General features: G+C 37.3%; 2 protein-coding genes across 2 annotated transcripts in view; one reads left to right on the top strand and one right to left on the bottom strand.

Moving 5' to 3' along the window:
• Positions 1-575: 575 nt before the first annotated feature.
• Positions 576-4,188, bottom strand: calr3b (calreticulin 3b). The gene is made up of 9 exons (XM_069685219.1): positions 4,056-4,188; positions 3,513-3,614; positions 2,940-3,143; positions 2,752-2,846; positions 2,434-2,643; positions 2,135-2,248; positions 1,878-2,021; positions 1,686-1,778; positions 576-1,580 (listed from the first exon to the last, which is right to left on the bottom strand). Exons 1-9 carry the CDS (start codon positions 4,150-4,152, stop codon positions 1,392-1,394), a joined length of 1,248 nt encoding a protein of 415 aa, XP_069541320.1. The 5' UTR covers positions 4,153-4,188; the 3' UTR covers positions 576-1,391.
• A 2,370-nt stretch (positions 4,189-6,558) lies between these two features.
• LOC138611567 (dynein axonemal heavy chain 8-like) overlaps positions 6,559-22,318 on the top strand; it is a 29,045-nt gene continuing 13,285 nt past the window's right edge. Inside the window, exons 1-46 of the mRNA XM_069684745.1 lie at positions 6,559-6,642; positions 6,761-6,895; positions 7,411-7,495; positions 7,744-7,895; positions 8,199-8,382; positions 8,561-8,724; positions 9,001-9,177; positions 9,775-9,888; positions 10,655-10,762; positions 10,848-10,949; positions 11,051-11,197; positions 11,288-11,485; positions 11,616-11,692; positions 11,813-11,912; positions 12,029-12,148; positions 12,240-12,375; positions 12,505-12,692; positions 12,784-12,864; positions 13,048-13,164; positions 13,306-13,425; positions 13,758-13,893; positions 14,002-14,111; positions 14,189-14,292; positions 14,508-14,683; positions 15,069-15,238; positions 15,337-15,463; positions 15,877-16,112; positions 16,443-16,547; positions 16,651-16,764; positions 16,856-16,918; positions 17,319-17,419; positions 17,567-17,704; positions 17,960-18,200; positions 18,289-18,488; positions 18,693-18,846; positions 18,932-19,095; positions 19,493-19,595; positions 19,934-20,038; positions 20,265-20,426; positions 20,642-20,866; positions 20,964-21,136; positions 21,239-21,417; positions 21,498-21,685; positions 21,786-21,872; positions 21,966-22,073; positions 22,152-22,286. Of these exons, the coding sequence (XP_069540846.1) occupies positions 6,598-6,642; positions 6,761-6,895; positions 7,411-7,495; positions 7,744-7,895; positions 8,199-8,382; positions 8,561-8,724; positions 9,001-9,177; positions 9,775-9,888; positions 10,655-10,762; positions 10,848-10,949; positions 11,051-11,197; positions 11,288-11,485; positions 11,616-11,692; positions 11,813-11,912; positions 12,029-12,148; positions 12,240-12,375; positions 12,505-12,692; positions 12,784-12,864; positions 13,048-13,164; positions 13,306-13,425; positions 13,758-13,893; positions 14,002-14,111; positions 14,189-14,292; positions 14,508-14,683; positions 15,069-15,238; positions 15,337-15,463; positions 15,877-16,112; positions 16,443-16,547; positions 16,651-16,764; positions 16,856-16,918; positions 17,319-17,419; positions 17,567-17,704; positions 17,960-18,200; positions 18,289-18,488; positions 18,693-18,846; positions 18,932-19,095; positions 19,493-19,595; positions 19,934-20,038; positions 20,265-20,426; positions 20,642-20,866; positions 20,964-21,136; positions 21,239-21,417; positions 21,498-21,685; positions 21,786-21,872; positions 21,966-22,073; positions 22,152-22,286 (6,354 nt within the window). The 5' untranslated portion in view covers positions 6,559-6,597. The remainder of the gene's footprint in view (positions 6,643-6,760; positions 6,896-7,410; positions 7,496-7,743; positions 7,896-8,198; positions 8,383-8,560; positions 8,725-9,000; positions 9,178-9,774; positions 9,889-10,654; positions 10,763-10,847; positions 10,950-11,050; positions 11,198-11,287; positions 11,486-11,615; positions 11,693-11,812; positions 11,913-12,028; positions 12,149-12,239; positions 12,376-12,504; positions 12,693-12,783; positions 12,865-13,047; positions 13,165-13,305; positions 13,426-13,757; positions 13,894-14,001; positions 14,112-14,188; positions 14,293-14,507; positions 14,684-15,068; positions 15,239-15,336; positions 15,464-15,876; positions 16,113-16,442; positions 16,548-16,650; positions 16,765-16,855; positions 16,919-17,318; positions 17,420-17,566; positions 17,705-17,959; positions 18,201-18,288; positions 18,489-18,692; positions 18,847-18,931; positions 19,096-19,492; positions 19,596-19,933; positions 20,039-20,264; positions 20,427-20,641; positions 20,867-20,963; positions 21,137-21,238; positions 21,418-21,497; positions 21,686-21,785; positions 21,873-21,965; positions 22,074-22,151; positions 22,287-22,318) is intronic.

The following is a 22,318-nucleotide window of genomic DNA, read 5'->3' as shown; positions in this document are numbered from 1 at the left end:
CGAGCGGCAAAAGACTGGAAGGGAGGTCGGTTCCGGTCGGTTTGTGTGCCTTCTCTGTAAGCACACCAGGGCCAGTTTACTTGCAAAAACAGCAAACCAAGATGCTAAGAACAATGACAGATGGGGTTATGTATTGTTAGCTCTGACTGGAAAAGTCACGGTCCCAGCCCTGATGCAAGAGTGGGTTACCTACTTGGCAAAGCAGACCCTAGACCCCACAGCACCCCAAAGGCACAAAGGTTTAAGGCTATAGATGAATAGCCATGTGTCAAAATTAATATTTAATGATGGAGTAAGGGCAAATACTAGTAAAGCAGTGGGAGTACTGGTAAATTTCTGGTGATCTCTGCAAAATTGGATTATGTTGCCATTTTAGTCCCATATGTACATTTTACCCGTTTGTTTATATGGATGGAGAAGGAGACAAAAATCTAGTTTATCATATAAATCAGCAATTTATGTTGTCAGTCAAGTGAATCAAGATGTCATAATTGAAATATGACACTCATATGTTTGAGCTGTATTCTATTCATACTTAGAAATTTGCATGTGCAACACAAAGTAAGAGCAGGCAATAAGGTTATAATCTTTTTTAATAAAAACTTTGGTATCATTTACATTCTGTCCAATAAAAATAATCCCTTAGTGATGTCATGAGTTGCTCCAGGGGCTCACCCATCTGTTTCTCCAGACTTTCAGGATACAATGCATGTTCCATCACATTACCATTAGGACATTTTCAAGTCATGCCATTTAATGTAGAAAAACAATTTCACTGGGCACAAAGATGAAAATTAATTTGTGCATAGACCCTTGATTCAATTCTGCCTTTAAGAGTTTGAGAGGAAAGAGTAAAGTCAGTGCCAAAGACATAACCAAAAAAAAAAATCACATAATGCAGTCTTGATTTGTCTGTTGTTTGATTGTTTTGCATGAAGTCAGTTTATGCATTATATGCTCAGGTATATACATTTTATGTTTCAAAAGGTTGCCAGAAAAATGTTTTCCTCTGGGACAATAAAGTTAATTTTAATTTGTCATTTACCACACCTTCTGGTAAACTATATAACCTGTGAAAGGAAATCTGCTAATTAAGTAGATCAAGAAAATCATGATAACAGTGAATGTCAGTACCTCAATATTTTCTGTTATTACAAACTTAGGAATGGACTTTATAAGTGGAAAAGATAATCAATTCAGCAGCTTAGAGGGAATATCATGACCAACATGAAAGAAACTAAGCCCATTAACACCCACTTCACTACATTTGCACCCTAAGTTGGGTTGTGTCCAAATCTCAGGGAAAGGATGCACAGCAGCCAAAATACCCCTGGGAAATATAGGACAGAGTTTCTAAAGGTGGGACGTACAAAATCTCTAGCTACACCTCCTCAAAGCTCATCTTTAGGCTTTTCTTCCTCCTTATCCATTTCTGAAAGTGCCTCCTCCATGTCGTCATTTGTTTCTTCACTCGTGTCTTCATCATCCTCGTCACCATCGGCTTCAGTGTCTTGTTCCTTGTTCTTCTCTTGCTCTCGTTTCAGGTCGTCTTGCTCCTGCTTCATTTTCTTTTCTGGTTCCTGTTGGAAAGGTTTAGATCATAACCACCAAGTCTCTTGATCTATTCATTTTCTTACTGGCATTGGTTTCATATTTTGCACAAATTAAAAAGAATACCAGCATACCTTTGTCGCACCCCATGTCTCATTTCCAATGGTTTCTGCTTCCTTAACATCATCACCGATCAGGAAGTTATCAAAGATTGTTCCAGATTTTACCTGAGATAAACAGTAGCAAATGTAAGAATGTATGTCAAGAATCATGACAGCAAAGACATTCCTATTTAAAGATGATCTTTTTTCCCCTCCCCATCTCACCTGCCACAGATCAAGACCTAAAACAGCAATGTTGTCAAACTTGTAGATGTTCGAATCGGGACTGTATTCAGGATTGTCGATCTCAGGATGCACCCAGGTTCCTTTGTAGTTGGGGTTGTCGATCTTTTTGGGTTTCCATTCTCCCTGCAACACAGAAGGTATTTTTCAGGCTGCAAAGGCAGTAGCAAGGTGAATTTAAAGCAAAGGGGGTAATACAAAGCACAAGCTCTAGCCATGACAATCCAACTCCAACTTACCTTGTAATCTGGGTTGGGGATCATGGGTGGCTCCCACTCACCATCCATATCCTCATCCCAGTCATCAGGCTTTTTAGCATCAGGGTCTGGAATGTTTTCAGGTTTCTCCCAGCCCTAAAGAGGAACAAATAACATAAATGGAAACTGAAAGAACAGACTTGTGCATTTAAATGTAGTTCTTTAAAGCCCAGTACTTTGTTAGAAATCTGGGAGAGTAAAAATGGAAAACACTCAGCAGTCACAAAAGAACAAAAAGGTAAATTTAATGCTGAGTGAGGTTGATTAACTCTATTATTCACCTCAGGCTTGGTGTCATCAGGATCATTAATCTTGGCACGATCATCCCAGTCTTCTGGCTTCTTGGCTTCAGGGTCCTTAATTTTCGTAGGAGGCAGGAAGTCCCAGTCCGCCTCAAGACTGCCAGATTCTACCTTCTCGTTATCAATCTTCACCTCATAAGTCTGATCTGGACTCAGAATCAGCGTGTACAGATGGGTCAGCTCGTCATCCTATGAGGAATATAAGTTTGGATTGAGCCACTGGGGCAGATGCAGTGCAGGTCTACATATTACAAGATGAATATGTTTTTTTTTCTAAATAAAAAATGGCAAAATTACCTTGCACTTAATTTCTTTCTTGATGAGGTGATTCTTGCCCTTGTAATTAAAGATGACGTGGACTTTCTTGGTGCTGTAGCCACAGATATCAGGGCCTGGGTAGAAAACATTTGATTAATAACAGTTTCAAAAACCTAGTTTTGAAACCACTGAAGGATATCTGTCAATTACCATGCAGAATCTCTTACCAAACATGACGTAGTATGAGGAATCGCCATGCATATCAGCCTGGTCCAAATCTTTGGGGAAGACCTTCACATAACCACCACCACAGTCAATCTTTTGCTCATGCTTGACTGTAAACTGAATGACCAAAGGCTTGCCCTCATTGCTGAAAGGCTCAAAACGAGCAGAGGCAGCATAGAAACGAGCATCCTGGCTTGTTTGCAGACCTGAAAATGAAAGTGAAAAAGAAATATTTAGCAAGACAAACATTACTATATAGGCTCTCTTTGCCAAACAATGTGGAAACTGTACTTCAAAACTATTTAGAACATGCAGAACTGTTCTTGATGACATCAGGAAATAGTCAAGCTTTAGAATAAGGTTGCATCTAGTGTTATTAATAGTTAGTTGTTTTCAGAAATTTACTGATCCCTTCCATAATCAAATGAATACAATATTCACACCAGGAACGTATTTTTATTGCAATAGCCTTTCAGCCTTAATGAATATAGCATGGTCTACCCCAATTCAGTGTTCTTAATGAAATCACGTGGTTACTGTTTTACAATAGGTGGATTATAAAGCAGAAAGTTTACCTTTGTCTTTCTCAACATCGCCATAGAAGTTGCCGGCTGTTAGTTTCCACTCTCCATAGTCAGATTTGTGTTTGGAGTACTGCCAGCGACTTCTCCATTCATCTGCAAAGAAAAAATAAACGTCACCTTAAGTTAGCTTGGGTGTAACACTTGAGACACCTATTTTAAATACAACAAGCTAGTTCCCTTAAATCCTGACTTTAAGAACACCTGTCAATTCACTGGTGTTCATTTTTCAAACCGTCAAATGGGCAAAAATTGTATAGCTAGCGTTACACATTAATACTCACAATTAGCAACTCAGGTCTCAGTTTTAAGTATTACGTTTGCTAGCTTGGGGGGCCAGCTAACGACCAAGTTAAAGTTAGTAAACTGAGAAGAGAAGTCTTTTTTACCACACACACAAAAAACTACAAATGTTTCATGAAGAGAACAGGCTTCAAGAGAACCTCACGATATTAGTTGTAGCTACAGTCAAGCTAACATGCAATGAATTAACTCCCTGCAGGACTAGTGTTAAGTATATTTCGAAGAAAAACTTACCACCGTCCAGAAACTCCTCCCGAAAGTAAACCTTTGCATGTACACTGTACACTGCTAATATTACCGCAACTAAACCAAAAACTTGCATTTTCCCCATACTTCACACAACCAGCAACGTCCTTGCTAAGTAGTGAACACCTTGGAGAAGGAAGAAGAGAATATTTTAGAGTCGCTCGAGCGAACAGATGTCTGCGTTCTATTGGACAACAGGATTATGTGTCTGGACCAATCACAGCAAACCACGAAACATATGTCCTTTACAGAGCCTGATCCAGGATCCGTGATAAGACAACACTATTGACTCTGTCATGCTGTGACCATTCCTGTAGAGGGTGCCAAATATCACATGTAGAAAATACACAGGTAAATAGAGGAATTGACGGTCACTACAACTGGTTTCTGTTGGGTACCAGCGCATGAGGGATTGAAAGGAAATGAGTGTACTGATAACCCAATGACTATACAGTCTATGTGATAACCTAGCAAAAGGGGCATTGCAAAAGGAAATAAGAGTTCCAGTTCCACTTTGAAAGGGTGAAGGAAAAGCAGTGATTAACAAATAGGAATGGAGATATGGCAGAAAAGGTGGGAAGAAGACCAGAAAGGAAGCGGGTATTATAAAATACAAAAGTCAGTCATAACAAAGATCTTTAAAGAAAGGAACAGAAGGGAGGAAATCATAATAATAAGGCTCAGATTAGATCACACAGGATTAAATGGCACTATGTATATGCTAGGGAAAAGAAACAGCGACAAGTGTACAAACTGTGGAGTTAAAGAAAATGAAAATGAAGGGGATTTTGGGAACAGAGGGAGAGGCAGAGGGGCTCATAATCACCAGGAAGGCACGCTTCACTTTAAATGACACACGTTTAATGGATAGATTATAAGGGAGTAGTTTGACATGATGGTACACACTCTTGTACAGTAGGTGGCGGTATGTTCTTTGCGATCCGCCAATAAACCGACAGAAGAAGAAAAACACCACCACCACCACCACCACCACCACCGGTAGTGTGTGTTTGATGATGTGTCTCGGGTAATTTTATTTGCTGAGAGCTAAGAACCAGTGAGCTCACGCCAAGTACAATAAAGAAGTGCAAGACTATGCCGTCTAAAATAGGGCTACAACTGGACGACATACAGTAAAAAGCAATACTTACACGTGTAAGCCACTCAAAAAGTGAGGGGAATTCCAGATACAAACTGTTAAAATACACTAGGGTTGATATGACACTGTAACGTAATTTAACCACCTTAACTCTAGTGTTAACGGCTAGAGCGCGTGACGTGTCTCAATAACTAACGGTTGACAACGGTAACAGTTAAAGGACTGTTAACGGCTGGATTTTCCTACTTGTAAAACAGAAACACCACGACGAGAAAATGGGCATTAAATTGAACCGGTGAACGTATTTTGGTAAGACAGCAAATATTTCACAGTAATGTCAAGTTAACAATAGCTAAGATATGAACTAGCAAACAGCCACTGACTCCGAAATAAGTTTGCTCATCGTGATAGATTCTGTTTTCACAATGTCGCTATAGCATTTTGCTAGGTTAATCAACTAGCAAGTTTAAGCCGATAGTATTTAACGGTACTTTAAAGTAATAGCCATTACTTTTATAAAAAACGTATTAAAGTAAGCTTCCCGTAAGCTAGCAATACCGATATGCCTTAGCATAGGTACGCTAGCTTAATCAGTTGAACGTGACGTTAACTTGAAGGACTGTTAACGACTGGATTTGGAACGACACTTAATTGTCAGAAAGCAAAAAAAAACCGTACAGTCTTTCCTACTTGTTAAACAGAAACACCACGACGACAAAATGTGGAAAACAGGCATTAATTTGATACGGTGAACGTATTTTGGTAAGGCAGACAATATTTCACAGTAATGTCAAGTCAACATTGGCTAAGATATGAACTAGCTAACAGCCACTGACTCCGACATGGTTGGCTAACTCTAGTAGGTTCAGTTTTCACAATATCGCTGTAACATTTAGCTAGGTTAATCAACTAGCAAGCTCATGCCGAAAGTATTAAAGCTACTTTAAAGTAATAACCATTACTTTTATAAAACATTTATTTAAGTAAGCTTCCCGTAAGTTAGCAATACAGATATTCCTTGGCATAGGTATGCTAGCTTAATCAGTGAAACGTTAACCAGTCAATTAGTTACTCCAGTGAGTCAATACTAGTGCAGTGTGTCTAGTGAGTTGGGGTGCATCATATCCCGCCTCACATTTATGTAGCTGAGTTGTTGATACTTCTGTCTTTATGATAAAAATGTTCCATATTTTACTAAATAAAAATGCTCATTTAGCGTTACCATGACGGATATTACCAGTTCTATGAGACTTCACCACAGAAGTCATTTTGTATTAGCTAGCTAAGTCTAGTTACTACACTATTCACAGATAAAAGTACATTTGGCTTCAGTTTTGGTTGCTGGCTTATTCGGTTTTTTATTAAAGCTAGACAGAACAAGACACGTTTCCCCAACAGTGAAGGAAGTGGTTTCTTCTGAGTAACACTTCTATGATGGATGCACAAGATCCAAAGGTGAACAAGCATGGATCTCAGGTAAATGGCTTTTACACCTTTACATCTAGGCTTGTAGAACAAAAATAAATAATACATAATATGTTGTATGGTATAGTGTGTTTATACAATAACTACTTTTGACAACACTTGTCCTCAGGCAAAATACAAGCAGGCAAGAGAAGAGCGAAAGAAGCTCCTCACCCCTGCACATAAGTACATGTTTAATATCCTGGCTGACGGACTGTCTTTGGAACCAGCAGCAGTAGAGGATTTTATTTTAGATTCTTCATCTGTGAGTTTTTACCTTGGGTTTTAACAATCAGCACACTAAATATCTAGATAGGTAATAAATCATCCCAGGGGCCTTAGACACTTCTGCCTTCCAATGTGGCCATTTTCACATCTCTAAAGTAAAGAAGCAAGAGAGCTGAAGTTTTAGCTCTCTTGCTTCTGAGCAAAATGTTGTGAAGAGATCCTTTTGCATCCTTATTTGCAAAATAAGGAATTTGTACCTTCTCATACTATGCTCTAGAAATAAGTTAAGAGCACTATTACACACATTTCCAACAATTTCAATCAGATTACAGGTTTAGTGGAACACATACTGGTAGATGAAGAGGTCTTAATTTTCCAATCTAACACAAGGAGGCTTTGATGTAACCCTTTTGTTTCTGATGTGTTTTCATGACTCACTGCAATATAGTATTGTTGTGGAGGAGAGGTTTTGATCTTCATAAGATGGCATTAACATTTTTTTTGTTTATAATTTTGTTTATGTCTTTCATACCCATGTTTCTTGCTGAATAGTTGGCTGCTTTTGATGATTTTTTCGCCCAAGGAGGTCTTAAAACAATTTCCTTTGTGTATCAAGAGTCTGAAGTCCCAGGAATAGGTAGGCATGAATCTTGAAAGATTCTACTTTTTGATTATTATGGGTCAGGCCAGCCAGAATGTCTAATTCTAGTATTAGATTTTGGAACATTGGTTTACATAGGCGATGGTAAAAGTATGTAATTTTTTGAAAAACCACCAGAAATATCAGAAATCTAAAAGAAAAATCACAAATTTAACAATCAGCAGTGAATAATTTTAAAGATCAAATTCAGTTTTATATCTTATAAAAAATGATTTGGATTTCAGATTGTGGACGCTCATACCCTGGGACTACCAAAGGGGGGAAAGTATTGAGGCTGTTTTTAGCCAATTTGTCTCAGACGTGCCTCTCTGGTGTTTGCTGCTCTTTCACACGGACGAGAGTGGACATTCCTGTGAATTTAGAAAACATACATGAGGTATGACAGTTATCTATATGTGAAGTGTTTTGTCCTGGTGATTTCGTTTTTAGTTTTTTGGTTTGTGTCATAGACCCATTTTCTTTTTGATATATTGGGTTTTAATAGCCAAAAAATATCAGCGTTGAATGCAGAAATTATCACCAAGCTAAAAGAAATTGTGACTATGTTTTTGCATCTGCAATGCTGTGCTGACCTCCATTTAATTAAAATATATCTCTCATTACTGAGGAAGATGCTCAGTTACTATTATTACTTTGGATATAATGCGTAGATGGATAACCTTGTTTCGATGTTTTGTAGGAGATCCTCTTTTCAATGGTTGATGCCAGAGACGGCCTCCTGAAAGGAATAAGGAATACCTTCAACTTTGTGCTACCAGCTCTTGATGCACAAAACTGGGGTGTCTTGAATAAGTCTAGACATGGAGAGAAATTTAAGAATAACTACAAGTACAACTTAAAACGTTGTCTTCACTTCTTAGATGGTAAGCCATTTTTTGTCTTTTATGTTTGGATTGTTTGTGGGTATTATAAATGTACCATGTCCTTACCATTTTGTAAAACATGCCAACAAGTGTTGCATTATCTGTTTACAATCATATTGTTAAAATGTGATGGTCTTATGAAGTTTTGATCTTGAACTTTGTCTTCCTTGTTTGACAGACATCCAGAAGAGCAATGAGAATATTGTTCATCTGAAAGAAGTCACAGATATTGACTTCTCTAAATTATCCACTGTTGATGATATGAAAATTGCAGCTGCCAACGTTGACTTGGTGCATCGACTAGAAGAAATTTTGATGCAATGGTATAAGCAGATTGAACAGGTTGGTTGAATTGAGATTTTATGTTTTTTTCTTTAATTCAACACTAACTAACTAGGACTTAAACAATACAGTGTCATTAAGAAGCGGTTCATATACAGTCATGTATCTGGTCATTGTTAGGGTTTTATGAAACCAGAGATAACATTGGAGATGGATCCATATTTTGAGATGTTAAAATTATATCATTTTCTAAATTAGGACTATTGTGTATAAATAATTTGAAATGCTGCCCTGTAACATTACATTATAACATTTCTTTGTATCCATAATCATCAGGTACTGACAGAAAGTGATCAATTAAGGAAAGGGGTTGATTCTTCAGGACCACTGAGCGAATTAGAGCACTGGAAAAAGATGTCTTTGAAGTTCAACTCCATTATCAATCACATCAAAGGTCCAGAGTGCAAGGCAGTGGTAATGGTACTGCATATCAGCCATTCCAATATCATAAAGGTAAGGGCACTTGAGTATCACACTATTACAAATGTATGAATACGTTTTTGTATGTTATTTTTACTAGGCTTTTGGTTGATCCGACTAAGGTTTTTGAGTGTAAAGGCCCAATAGGACTAATCGATTCTGTGTAAAATACAGTAATACTAATGTCAAATTTAACGACAGAAAATGTTGCATTACCAAAAAGTACTTATCAAAGATCCAACATCATTCCAAGTTGATGAGAATGCCTGTGGAAATTTGTTATATTTCATTCTTCATATTTATTCACCCTGTTTTAAGGCACTGCTCACTTAAAACTGTTGGGTTTTAATTGAGAACAACAATGTCTCATGATATTCTGTGTCTGGTTGTAATGCTCAAATTGTCCATCAGCAGGAAGTTTACTGTTTCATTTTAAGCGTTGATAACTCTCTTTGAGACATGTAATGAATTAACGATTTCACACATTTGCTCCAACTTTGCATTCTTAAATCTTCACATGCACAGTTTGTGAGTGTGTTTGGGTGTTCTGCTACAGACTTAATTATATATTGTACATTACCTACTAGTTTAAAAACAAAACCTTTCCCAACATGTATCATTTGCATGTAGATGTGGCGAGAGCTGGATGCCAGGATAACAGATCGCACCAATGAGGCAAAAGACAATGTAAAATTCCTGAACACACTGGAGAAGGTCTGTCAACCTCTGTACAACAGTGACCCGGTACGTATAGTCAATCATTTGATATGATGAATACCTAACATTTCTATTACATCATTTTATAAATACAGTAATATGTAGAAGCATAAAATGAGATGGACTAGATAAAAAGAATGCTTTAATTGTTAAGGAAGTTTTAAAGAATGAATTTGCCATGAAATTTAGAAAATGTATCATTTTGTAATAGTGTTTATTATTCTATTGCACTCGAAATAATGCCATTTAAAGCAGAATAATTGACAATAATAGAATAACTGCTAATGTAGGGTTCTCTGTATAGTTAACAAGTGAATAAATTCAGATGCAGCCTGTCTGTGCCCAGGTATAGGTTAAACCAAAGATACAGTGACATCTAGTGGATATCAGGTTATATTTCAAGACAGTAACTACATGAAGACTTAAGATTGCTGTGCTTTAAACACAGCTTATGAAGAAGCAATGGCAGTGTTTAAGAGTCTGTCATTTGTTTTAGACAGGATTAAACTGCTTCTTCAAGTTTTTGAGACTAATATACTACCAAACTCTTGCCTTGTTCATTATCCATTTGGAAACAAGATGGGTATCCCATTAGTAGGATTGACAGTATTATTGATGCCTTCATAGCACTAAGAGTCGATGGATTTCTTGGTAATAATAAAAACAATATAATGTGTTGGAACTTAAAGTAGTATTTTCAAGTACTTTATGAAGAGTATGTATGTGTTCATTAGAGGGTTGTATGCCAATAGTTTATGGTGTTCTTAGATAATATATGGCTGTATGCTTTCAGGTCACTATGATGAAAAGCGTGCAGAACGTCATCAATGCCATTCAAATGATTTACAGTGTTTCACTGTACTACAATACTAGTGAAAAGATATCTGCACTGTTCATCAAAGTAAGTGTATTATTCTAGGAACATACAAGTTTACTTTCAGTTCATCTGGTGAACTTTTTATTCACATTCCTGAAAACGTTTACAGGTAACAAACCAGATGGTTACAGCATGCAGATCATATATTACTGACGATGGCACACGTCTGATATGGGACCAAGATGCTGAAGACATCCTCAGAAAAATGCAGGTGATGACACCTACCTTTATTGAGAACATCTGTGGTATCATTGCTGGAATAAAACATAAGTTGACATCAGCTTTTACCGTTTTCATTCATCTTTTTGGTAGGACTGTATCAGCTTGTATCAGGAGTATCAGTCTTGCTTCCAGAAAACAAAAATACAAACAATGGAACAACCTGGAAAGAGGTCCTTTGAGGTGTCGGGGGTGCTGATATTTTGCAAGTTTGAGGGCTTTTGCAAGCAACTTGACAGGGTGCAGTCCATGCAAACTTTTTAAATTTCTCTTTCTATCACTCTTTACCATAAAGTCTTGTCAAGTGACAATAAGCATTGTGTTTTGCAGATCATACAAATCATTTCAGTGTTCAAGAAGTTTGAATCTCTTGAAAAGTCAAATATTGAGGGCGTTGAGATTCTGGCCAGACAAATCCGCACTGTATCCATGAATCTGAAAAGGAAGCAGTACGATATGTTGGCTCTTAGGTCATCTGAATTTGAAACTGATTTTGCAAAGTTCATGTCTCAAATCAGCCACATTGAGGTATGTATAATTTCCCTCTGTTTACAATCTAGAGTGTATGTAGCCTCTAATGTCTCCCCTCCTCCTATATATAAAGCTTTGTTTCCAACGTAGATGGCCTTATTACAATTTTGGCCATGTTTATCTACAGATCCAGCTGCAGGCATTTATGAGTTCATGCTTCTCGAAGATCATCTCATCTCAGCAAGCTCTCACCTTAATACAGCGGTCAGTGTGACATAGTGTAGTGTGGTAGAGTAATTTAAAGGTTGCACTATGATTGTTTAAACTGTGGGTGATTTTTAAATTGTAATGATGAGAGGTTTCATAAGTTCTTTTCATTTGTAGTTTTCAGAGGCTGAACATTCCCTGTCTTGATGCAGACATTTCTAATGTCTTGGGCCTTATTCTTCAGCATTACGCCAAGGAATTAGAGTTTGTAAAAAAGGTATTCCTTTCTGCTGGAGCAGATACCAAGAATTTTTTTTTTCTTTTTCAAATTCAGTTTAGATATTAGATTAGATATTTTTTCTAACCAGATCTACTGATACACATTTTTTCCAGCTCTATGACAAAGAGAGAGACAACCCTCCATTAGCTAGAAACATGCCTCCTGTGGCTGGAAGGATTGGTTGGGTCAGACACCTCTACAAAAAAATAGAGGATCCCATTACATACATACAAGTAAGCCTAAATGTCACCCACCAAAACAATTAAATACATTATCATTTTTCTGAATTATTTTAATGTTGAATGTCTCTGTGATCATCAACAGAAACACTCTGACATTCTGTGCAGCCCTGAGGGTAAAGATGTGGTGAAAATGTACAATCAAACTGCAGCTGCGTTGATAGAGTTTGAGATTGTTAACCACAGAGCATGGATGAGTGAAGTGTCAAAGCTCAATCATGGTTAGTTCTCTGGCTCTGGCTTCTAATGCTGATACCCTCGATGGCCCACAATGCCCGTTGTTTGCTTACATCATAGAATTATGTTAGTATTCACTTGAAATGCTTTCTCCGTATTCTACCTTGTAACAGTGTTGAACTGTACACTGCTGGTTCGTGACAAAAAGACCGGAAAGTTTGTGGTCAACTTTGATCCTAAAGTAACTGAGGTCATTCGGGAGGCTAAGTGTTTGTTAAAGATGGGCCTTGAAGTTCCAAAGCTGACTTTACGTCTGGTTAAGTTGGAAGGCCAGTTAAATGCCAATCATCTCAGACTACAGGCAAGTAGTGTCATATGTTTTCACAGATCAATAGGCCACCTTTAAATTACATTATAATGACTTGTATGTCTGTTTATTTCTTTTTCCACAGACCATTTTGGCAGATTACGAGTGCACTTGTGAGAGCATACCGGTAGACCTCACCAGCTTGATGGCTTCCAAAATAAAAAATGTAAACAGTTAAAGAATACCATATACTTTTAGGCACAACATTTCAATTTTTTAGATATCAAAATGTTGACTATCTAATTTCCTGTTCTGTTAGATGGGAAATTTAAATCTTGCAACAGGTAATGTGAATAGATGTTTTTATATGGGTTTTGCGTCTTTAATAGTTACTATTTATAAATTAAAGGTGGAGTCCGTGCTTCGCCATGGATCAGTGCTGCACACCTGGTCATCCTTACTCCTGGACAAGTTCTTCCATAATGTTGACACTGTTTTGTTTGAGCTCAAACATCTTGTAAAGAAGGTATTTTACTGGTTAAAACCACAGCGAATTTTTAGCTGTCTTTGATCTAAGATACAATTATAGCTATAATAACAGGTATAATAATTTGCTTTTCAAATGTGTGCTTGAGAATGATTATTAATGACATAATGCATTTTCCAGGTGCAGGAAATCCGTAAAATACACATTGATGATGTAATTAAAGATATCTCAGAGACAGTGCTGATTGAACTCCCAGAAGATCACTCATCGTCAGTGCAGGACCTGATCGACCTTAACAAGGTATCGAATATCTGCTTAATTAAATGAATGCTGAAGTAATAAAATAAATATTTGAATTATCACGTGTCGGAAGACGATGGTAAATCATCGTGGAAAATGTGCTGGTCAGAAAAAAAAGCCAAATAAATTATGTTGTCATTTAAAGGCTTGATGCAAATAGGCAACTGTTTGACAAGTTCTTCCAACAAACTTAAAAAATGATAAGTAAATGTCTTGTTCACTACTTTTTTGCCCCTGAGTAGATTGTTTATTGTAGGTTCAACAATTATTGTTTCATTTGTTTTTATTTTTTTTGTTCACTAGTCCACTCATTTTAGATCTCTATTTTTTAGCATCATTGTCAGGAGCAGACAAAGACATTGGACAACAAATGCAGTCGTGTAAAAACAGGAGTAAGGGAGCTGAATAATGTGTTCAGTGCCATTTATGAATCACAAATCAGCATGAAGACAGAGAAACCTGTTGCAGGTGCACCTAAGTTCCATTTTTAAGTGTTGCACAAAGGCGGAAATAATATAAAAGTTTTACATCAACCAAAATAAATGTTAATCTTTTTTCTTCTATTTAAACTTTTAGGACAGAGGAGTGTGACAGTCTCTGGAGAGAGTCAGAAGACCCCTAATGACGAGGTTGAGGGAATTAATTTAGAAGGTCCAGAGAGAGACAAAGCCATCAAATTTGAAAGGGTATGATTGCTCATAAATACCCATCTTCTATTCAGTATACATACAAATGTGTTAATGCTTAAAAGCCTTAATTTCAGGAGTTTAAGAAGCTTTATGAATACTTCACTGCAAGAGTATTGGACGCAATGGTCAAAACAACCAAGTTATCTTTGGAGACCTTAAAAAGAAGACTGTATCACAAGTGAGTATGTCTTTGTCGATATGTCAAAAAAGGGCTAATATCCTAAGCTGAACATTGTGATCTCTTACCGATTGAAATCAATAAATAGGAATTTGAGTTCTTATCAGAAGTCTGCATCTGAGATGGCCCCACTAATAAAATCAGAAATCCAGCTGGTTTTACCTAACGTGGTGAGTTTCTAGTAGACATTGATGACCTATTCCAGTTCTTACTAGTTTCCTTGAGGAGGGGGAGGATGAAGTAGATTTCTTTGCAATCTTCCATCAGGTTATGGTTCCCACTGTTGGTGAGATCCAACAAGCCATAAATCAACTTACTGATCTGGTGTTGGAAGTAAGCAAGGGTATTGTTTGGCAGCGGGAATACACTCATGATTCTGCTAAAAACAAAGGTAAGCCATTGTCACCGTGAACACCCTGGAGGACAAGTTCAAGAATAAAATGCCCTTAAATAGGATGAAAATATATTCAAGTAAAATAATTCAGCTTACAGCAATGTTTCTGAAGTAAGTTAGCTAAGTTGGTTTATTAAATAAGGTAGTTATGTTGTAGATTTCAGATCTTTTTGTTTAAGAAAGTCATAAAGACATTAGTCCAATGGCATTATTTAGTATTTATTTTATCGGATAAACTCTTCTGACATGGCCCAGTATCAAGGAAAGTTTGACACAGCCCTAGTAAAGGTCATTTTCAATTTGCCATTTCAATATGGTTGGTTATGTAAATATTTGATTAAAATGATCATGTGTGTTTTCCTGTTTGTGATTAATCTATTAGATGAAAAAGAACATTTCCATCGCAGAGTTGTGGAAAACAAGGACATCAAAAAGGCTGTGCTCACTCTAAAATCAGCATTCATTTCCCAGAAAGGACCAGAAACTGAAGTTCTAAAGCAGTTCAGTCACTTCAGAGTTATCTGGGATGAGGACAGGAGTCTCAAAGTCGAGGTTTTCTTGCACACCTAACATTCTTCTTTTAAATTGCAATCCATTTTTTTAGAATAATTACATTATCATTATCTTATCTTATATCTAACATTTTAAAGGAATTCATGGACAGCCACCCGTCTTTGATCCAGATCAAATCTGAAATCCAGCACTACGACTCAATTGAAAAAGAAATTGGTGACATCAAACCCATCTTTGTGTTGGGGTGTACTGAATTGTCAACAGGTAAGGTAGCTGTAGTGTTTTCCAGAAAGCAACCAGATATATGCCCACCCCTCTACTAAATTGTACATTGTGTTCTGGCTGCTAAGTGAATTTTCCTAATGTACATCATGGAGAGAGAGAGCATATGTGTTGGAGCAAGCTGCCAGGGGATGGAGCTAAAGCTTTAGTTTCCCACTTGAGCTGTTGGAATAATAAGAGACCATACTTGTGCACAGCAGTGCTTGAATAATCATACACTGATGGTTTATTTCACAATAATGCATTTGTGGTTTTAAAAATGCCCTGAAATGAATTTTTTGTCTTCCCTTTTGCCATTTTAGGAGTCTCAAAAGCAAAATCATCTTTTCTTACTAGTTATGTCCTCACTTAAAGGTTGTGTGTGGTTTGAGAAAAATTGTATCTCTTGTAAATAGAGCCATTGAAGAAGTCTTTGACAGCTGAGACCAAAGCTTGGAAGACACTGCTGTGCAAATACCTGAAGGAGGAGTACAGGAAGAAGATGATAGACACCAGCATACATACCAACAAATACCTCACGCAACTCTCTCATCCTGTGACTAACCTGGAAGATGTGCGCCGTGCTATGGGGGCCCTGTCTAAGCTTCGGGATGCTGAAATACAAACTGATATGACACTGATTTCCATTGAGGTATGAATCACACAATGAATTGCATTTAATTATATGTCTTTAGTTTTGTGAAGAGCTGAAATATTTATTTGACTCCTCAGGCACTGTTAGAGATGAGAAATTCATCATTATATTGTACTGATATCTGAGATCGTAAATTGCTGATGCATGATCTATGGTGCATTGTAAGTCAAAGTTATTAGAATATTTGAGATTGTGATTTCCTGCTTATTTTTCATCCATGTCTGTCTTGAATTTGTGTACAATAACAATCATAGATTGTCATAATTGTGTCAGAAAAGTTCGATTTGTGAAAATGAAAATAACCATGTTGTGATGCTATTTTCATAGGAAGCCTTTGAAATTTTGATAAAATATGAAGCAGAGGTTACCAAAAGGGAAGAGGAGGGGGTACACAAACTGAGACATTTCTTCACAGAGCTTCAAACTAAGGCTGTTAGTATTACAATTTTAGTAGATTATTTTTTGCTTTGGTATTTTAAAATGTGTTCTTCTGTAACTGAGCTGTGATCTTGGTTCCTGATTTTGATTCTCACAGAGATCAGTGCAAGATGAGCTTGTTCGTATGCAGCCCAAATTCAAACAAAACCTTGTGGAGTGTGTTGCAATTTTCCATAATGATGTTGGGACTTTTATGGAACAGTATGATTCGGTAAGTTATCTGTGAATATATAACTCTCATCAATTTACAATCAGTCAATATGAACTAATCTATTAAGCGGTTCTTATTTCAATGTTTTTAGGAAGGCCCCATGGCTGATGGAATAGCTCCCCAAGAAGCCAGCCGCAGGCTCCAATTGTTCAAGGTAACATTATCAATTAACTTAAAACCATTATTTATATTGGTTCATGTTAAACGCATAAAAAGATTACATTATGTAGCACACTAAAGATATTTTTAGTTTGAGGTTAACATTTTTCTAAATTAGAAATGATTCATATTTTCCTCTCTTACTGTGTTGTTTAGCTGCATATTCCACCTCTAAGGGAAGTTGCTGTATAGAAGTATATTTAACTTCTGTTTTCTGCTGCAGTGAATAACATGCTGTCCTTTTTCTTTTTGACAGTACACTTTTATTTGGTCTTGCAATGTTTAATTATACTTGAATGTCTCCTTTTTCTACAAAATAGAATAAAGACACATTCATCAATTTATTAGATTAGATTCTCTTATGTATTTATTACACCTTGTTAAATTCCTTTCAGGCTAATTTTGAAGAACTGTGGAGGAATTTCAGCACATATACCTCTGGCGAGCAGCTTCTAGGTTTGCCAGTAACAGAGTATGACTGTCTGCACAAGAAAAAGTGTGTTACCACTCTACAAGAGCTTACCTTACATAACCACCACTATGGCAGCTAGAAAAAAAATTCTCCTTCTTAGTTATTGTGTGTCTTGGTATGTTTAATGTATTTATACTAATATAAATACGTATGATTTCTTATGATTACAAGAAAAGAGCTTGACCTACTACAGAAACTCTATGGCCTGTATGATGCAGTGATGGGCAAGATTGGTGGGTACTATGGCATTCTTTGGACAGATGTGGACATTGAGAAGATCAATGCAGAACTTTTGGAGTTTCAAAACAGGTAATCCAAGGATTTTTATGTTAATTCTATATACCTTACTGTACTTTTTTATATGATGGAGAACAACTTGGCTTTAGTTTGGCATGTGCCAATATGAAGACTTGATAGTACTACCATCTTATCCAAATACATTTTATTCCTATAATTATATTAAAAACCTGAAGGATTTTAAATGTAGGTTATAAATACAAAAAAACAACAATTGTACGTTTTTTGTTTTTTTTTTAACATATGCATTGGTGATTATATTTTTAGATGCAGAAAGCTACCCAAAGGACTAAAGGGCTGGCAAGCCTTCCTTGACCTGAAGAAGACAATTGATGATTTTAGTGAGTCATGCCCTTTGCTTGAGATGATGGCAAACAAATCTATGATGAGGAGACACTGGGACCGGATCACAGACCTGACTGGGCACCAGTTTGAGGTGGAGTCCAACACCTTTACACTGCAGAACATCATGGAAGCGCCTCTGTTGAAGTATAAGGACGATATTGAGGTTTGTTGGCAGTCATAATTTCTGGACACATTTGTGCTGTGTGTTTTATTTCATCCTCCTGAGATAACATTTTATATTTGCACTATAGGATATCTGCATATCGGCTGTGAAGGAGAAGGATATCGAGGCTAAGTTGTCACAAGTAAAAGAAGTGTGGACCGGCCAGATTCTGAGCTTGACGACATTCAAGAATAGAGGAGAACTGATGCTGAAAGGGGCAGAGACAGCAGAGATCCTCACCATCCTGGAGGATAGTCTGATGGTGCTCGGGTCACTGATAAGCAACAGGTACAACAGAGAAGACCCTGACTTTTACTGTAATTATTAACACATTTACCAAAATATTGTTAATATATGGTTTCAGGGCATAAAAGAGACTGATACTAGAATTGTGTTTCTATAGCTGATATTTAAGAGAGGAAAACTTCTTTCAGATACATGCCCACACGATGTCCATCTTTAGGACCTTATATCCTTGTCTGACTTCTACAGATACAGTGCCTACTACAAAGCAGATATCCAGGATTGGGTGGCCAAACTTTCAACATCATCTGATGTCATTGAGCAGTGGATTATTGTGCAAAACCTTTGGATCTATTTGGAGGCTGTGTTTGTTGGGGGTGACATCGCCAAAGACCTGCCCCAGGTATAGCTAATGCTTATCTATATATTCAATAAAATTACTATGTTGAGCTTCCTTTGTGAAATATCAATATATTTTTCCCTTCTAGGAAGCAAAGCGTTTTCAGAACATTGACAAGTCCTGGATTACAATCATGCAGCAAGCACAAAAAGTCCCAAATGTGGTGGAGTGCTGTGTGGGTGATCCAACTCTGGGACAGGTGCTGCCAGACCTACAGAAACAGTTGGAGTTTTGTCAAAAATCTCTTGCAGGGTAAAGTTTGTCAACAAGTTTTTACAAGTTCTTAATTTCATTGGGCATTTCTAGTTTTCCTACAGATTGCAGGAAAGTTTTTGTAGAGCAAAACACCAATATACGTATACAAGATTCAACAGTATGAAAGTGTAGCTATATGGCAACAGCCCCAAACCAACTGCAAAGTTTGTATGATCAAATCACTTGTAATTAACAGTTCTTTGCATTTCATTTCAATGTTTTCCATTCTAGGATCGTCACCAGATTCAATTATTTTGACATGTTTTGTCTGTAATTTTGGTTCCTCCTTGTGCCTTGCAAATGCTTAGGACCAAAAAAATATATTTATTCCTGAATGAATTTGGCCAGAGCTTTGCTGCTACAGTTCATGGAAATGTATGATATTGTTCAACAGGTACCTTGAGAAAAAGAGGCTCCTTTTCCCACGGTTCTTCTTTGTTTCTGATCCAGCCCTCTTGGAAATCCTTGGACAAGCCAGTGATTCTCATACAATTCAGGTTAGAGCATTGATCGTAACCTTAAAAACACTAAAAGAAATTGTAGCACCTCCTTGTTACCTTGGTTCCGTGTTATGTCTGGGTGTAAGCTGGATGTCACAAAAACTTGGCAGCATAATTATTTTTGGGAAAATTAAGGCCAAGAAAGACAGAATGAAGATGTGACACTGATGACAGATACTGATCAGCAAAATGTTAAATGATTTCTTTACTTTGTGATAGAAGAAATCCGGCACATATGCCAATGATTTTCTTAGTACTTATTAGTAATACTGACTTATTAATTTATTTAACTTATTTGATAAAAAACAAATTTTTGTTTTGATTTATTTTTTCAGTCACATCTACTCGGAGTGTTTGACAATGTCAATGAAGTGGCGTTTCATGCAACAGAGTATGACAAGATTTTGGCTGTCATTTCACAAGAAGGAGAGAAATTACCGGTATGTAATTGTAATTACATGGATGGATAGATTGTTTGGGAGTTGAATATATAACAATGTATCATATTGCATGAATCGGTGAAATTTTTAAGGTAACTTAACTGCAGATGAATGAAGGGGAGCAATATATTGGAAAATACGCTACTTTAAAATTGTTCTTGAATTAATGCCCTTTGTTGCTTTCATGTACTGATCACAAGTATCAAACGTGTGTTTGTGGTTCCAGCTGGACAGTCATGTAATGGCACAGGGACCAGTGGAGCTTTGGCTTGGGGAGCTGTTGTTACTGCAACAGGCTTCATTACACTCCATTATCAAGGCTTCAGATCTAGAGATCAACGATGAAGATTTTGATCTTCTCTCTTTTCTCGACAAGTTCCAAGCACAGGTTAGAAAAAGTATTGCACCATTTGTAAAAATGTTGACAACTTCACAGTTGTCACGTTAAGTTGCAACACAATGACTTTGTTTTTAGATAAAAGGTAAACGCATAACTTGTAGAGAGTTGTCCTCCTAAGTAACTGGGGCAGCCTAACAAATGTCTGACAAATTCACTTCATGAGTATATCTTGTTGATCCACTGTTTTGCACGTACTGTTTTAGGTGGGCTTGCTGGGAATCCAGATGCTTTGGACAAGAGATGCAGAAGAGGCACTGCAAAATGCTGAAGATGACAGGGAGATTATGCCTTTTACCAAAAAGAAATTCCTAAATCTACTCGGCACACTCATTAAACAAACCACCTATGACCTGAGCAAATTTGACCGAGTCAAATATGAGACACTCGTCACAATCCATGTGCACCAAAGTGATATATTTAATGACCTAGTAGGTTCCTTTGAAAAATTGTTCTTCTGTCATGGATCTTTGTGAATTATTGATTGACTAGTTACTGTTATCTATGTAACATATTGTTTGTTTCCAGGTAAAAAAGCGTATAAAATCCGTCAGTGACTTTGAATGGCTGAAGCAGAGTAGATTTTACTTCAAGGAGGACCTGGATAAGGTTATCGTGTGTATTACAAATGTTGACTTCATTTATCAGAATGAGTTCTTGGGCTGTACCGACCGTCTGGTCATCACCCCGCTAACTGACAGGTAAGTGATGAAGAATTTGATTGTGTGGCTTAATCGCTGAATTACCTTTGCATATACTGTTTCATGTATTAGTTGCCTCCTTTAACTACTTTTTATCTACAGGTGTTATATCACACTGTCCCAGGCTCTGGGCATGAGCATGGGTGGAGCACCTGCAGGGCCAGCAGGCACTGGGAAGACTGAAACCACTAAAGACATGGGTCGCTGCCTTGGCAAGTATGTGGTTGTATTCAACTGCTCGGACCAGATGGACTTCAGAGGACTAGGAAGGATATACAAAGGTGTCTGGGGCAATGCAATAATTAATCTAGCTGTGTGGTGTACAGTTAAAGTTATCTCATGATCTATTATTTTTTATCAGGCCTTGCACAGTCAGGGTCCTGGGGCTGCTTTGATGAGTTCAACAGAATCGATCTACCAGTGCTTTCCGTTGCTGCTCAGCAGATCTACATTGTTCTGATGGCATGCAAGAAACACAAAAGCACTTTCATCTTCACTGATGGAGACTGTGTGGATCTGAATCCAGAGTTTGGCCTGTTTATCACTATGGTAGGATACACAAATGCAAAAGAATCTTATGAGAAACACCTTAAACTTTAACTTAAACATTGAACTGACAGTAGTTAACACCTTATTATTCCATATGTAGAACCCTGGATATGCAGGTCGTCAAGAACTTCCTGAAAACTTAAAAGTGCAATTCAGGACAGTGTCTATGATGGTGCCAGACCGACAGGTGGGTCCTGGCTACTTTTGATCTAAAGACATTTTTTCCCCCCTTAAGCTCTCATTTTAACAGACATCACTCCTTCACTGTTGTCTTCTGTAGATCATCATGAGGGTTAAACTCGCCAGTTGTGGATTCAATGACAATGTCATCTTAGCCCAGAAATTCTTTGTCCTTTATAAACTGTGTGAAGAACAACTTACAAAACAGGTGAGAAGCTTGTTGCCAGCGCTTATTTAATATTTTGAATAAAAACATAACCATGACACAATGTCTGTTCTTTGTCAGGTCCACTATGACTTTGGCCTGAGGAACATCCTATCTGTGTTAAGAACACTGGGGGCCAGCAAGAGAGCCCGACCTGATGACACAGAGTCCAGTATTGTCATGAGAGTGCTGCGTGACATGAATCTGTCTAAACTGGTATGACAGTTGACCACTCACTGTTGACCATC

Source organism: Semicossyphus pulcher, unplaced genomic scaffold (genome assembly GCF_022749685.1).
Source record: "Semicossyphus pulcher isolate SPU_LCO1_2020_fin unplaced genomic scaffold, fSemPul1.0.p SCAF_7, whole genome shotgun sequence".
Lineage (NCBI taxonomy): Eukaryota > Metazoa > Chordata > Actinopteri > Labriformes > Labridae > Semicossyphus > Semicossyphus pulcher.
The sequence above is the reverse complement of the archived record's forward strand: the minus strand, read 5'-3'. Positions and strand labels throughout refer to the sequence as shown.

Coding starts and splice junctions, on each gene's coding strand:
- calr3b (XM_069685219.1), bottom strand. CDS start 4,152: ATGGGGAAAATGCAAGTTTTTGGTTTAGTTGCGGTAATATTAGCAGTG. Junction 2,847..2,939: donor CTCATACTACGTCATGTTTG/GTAAGAGATTCT, acceptor TTTTCTACCCAG/GCCCTGATATCTGTGGCTAC. Junction 2,644..2,751: donor AGAAAGAAATTAAGTGCAAG/GTAATTTTGCCA, acceptor TATTCCTCATAG/GATGACGAGCTGACCCATCT.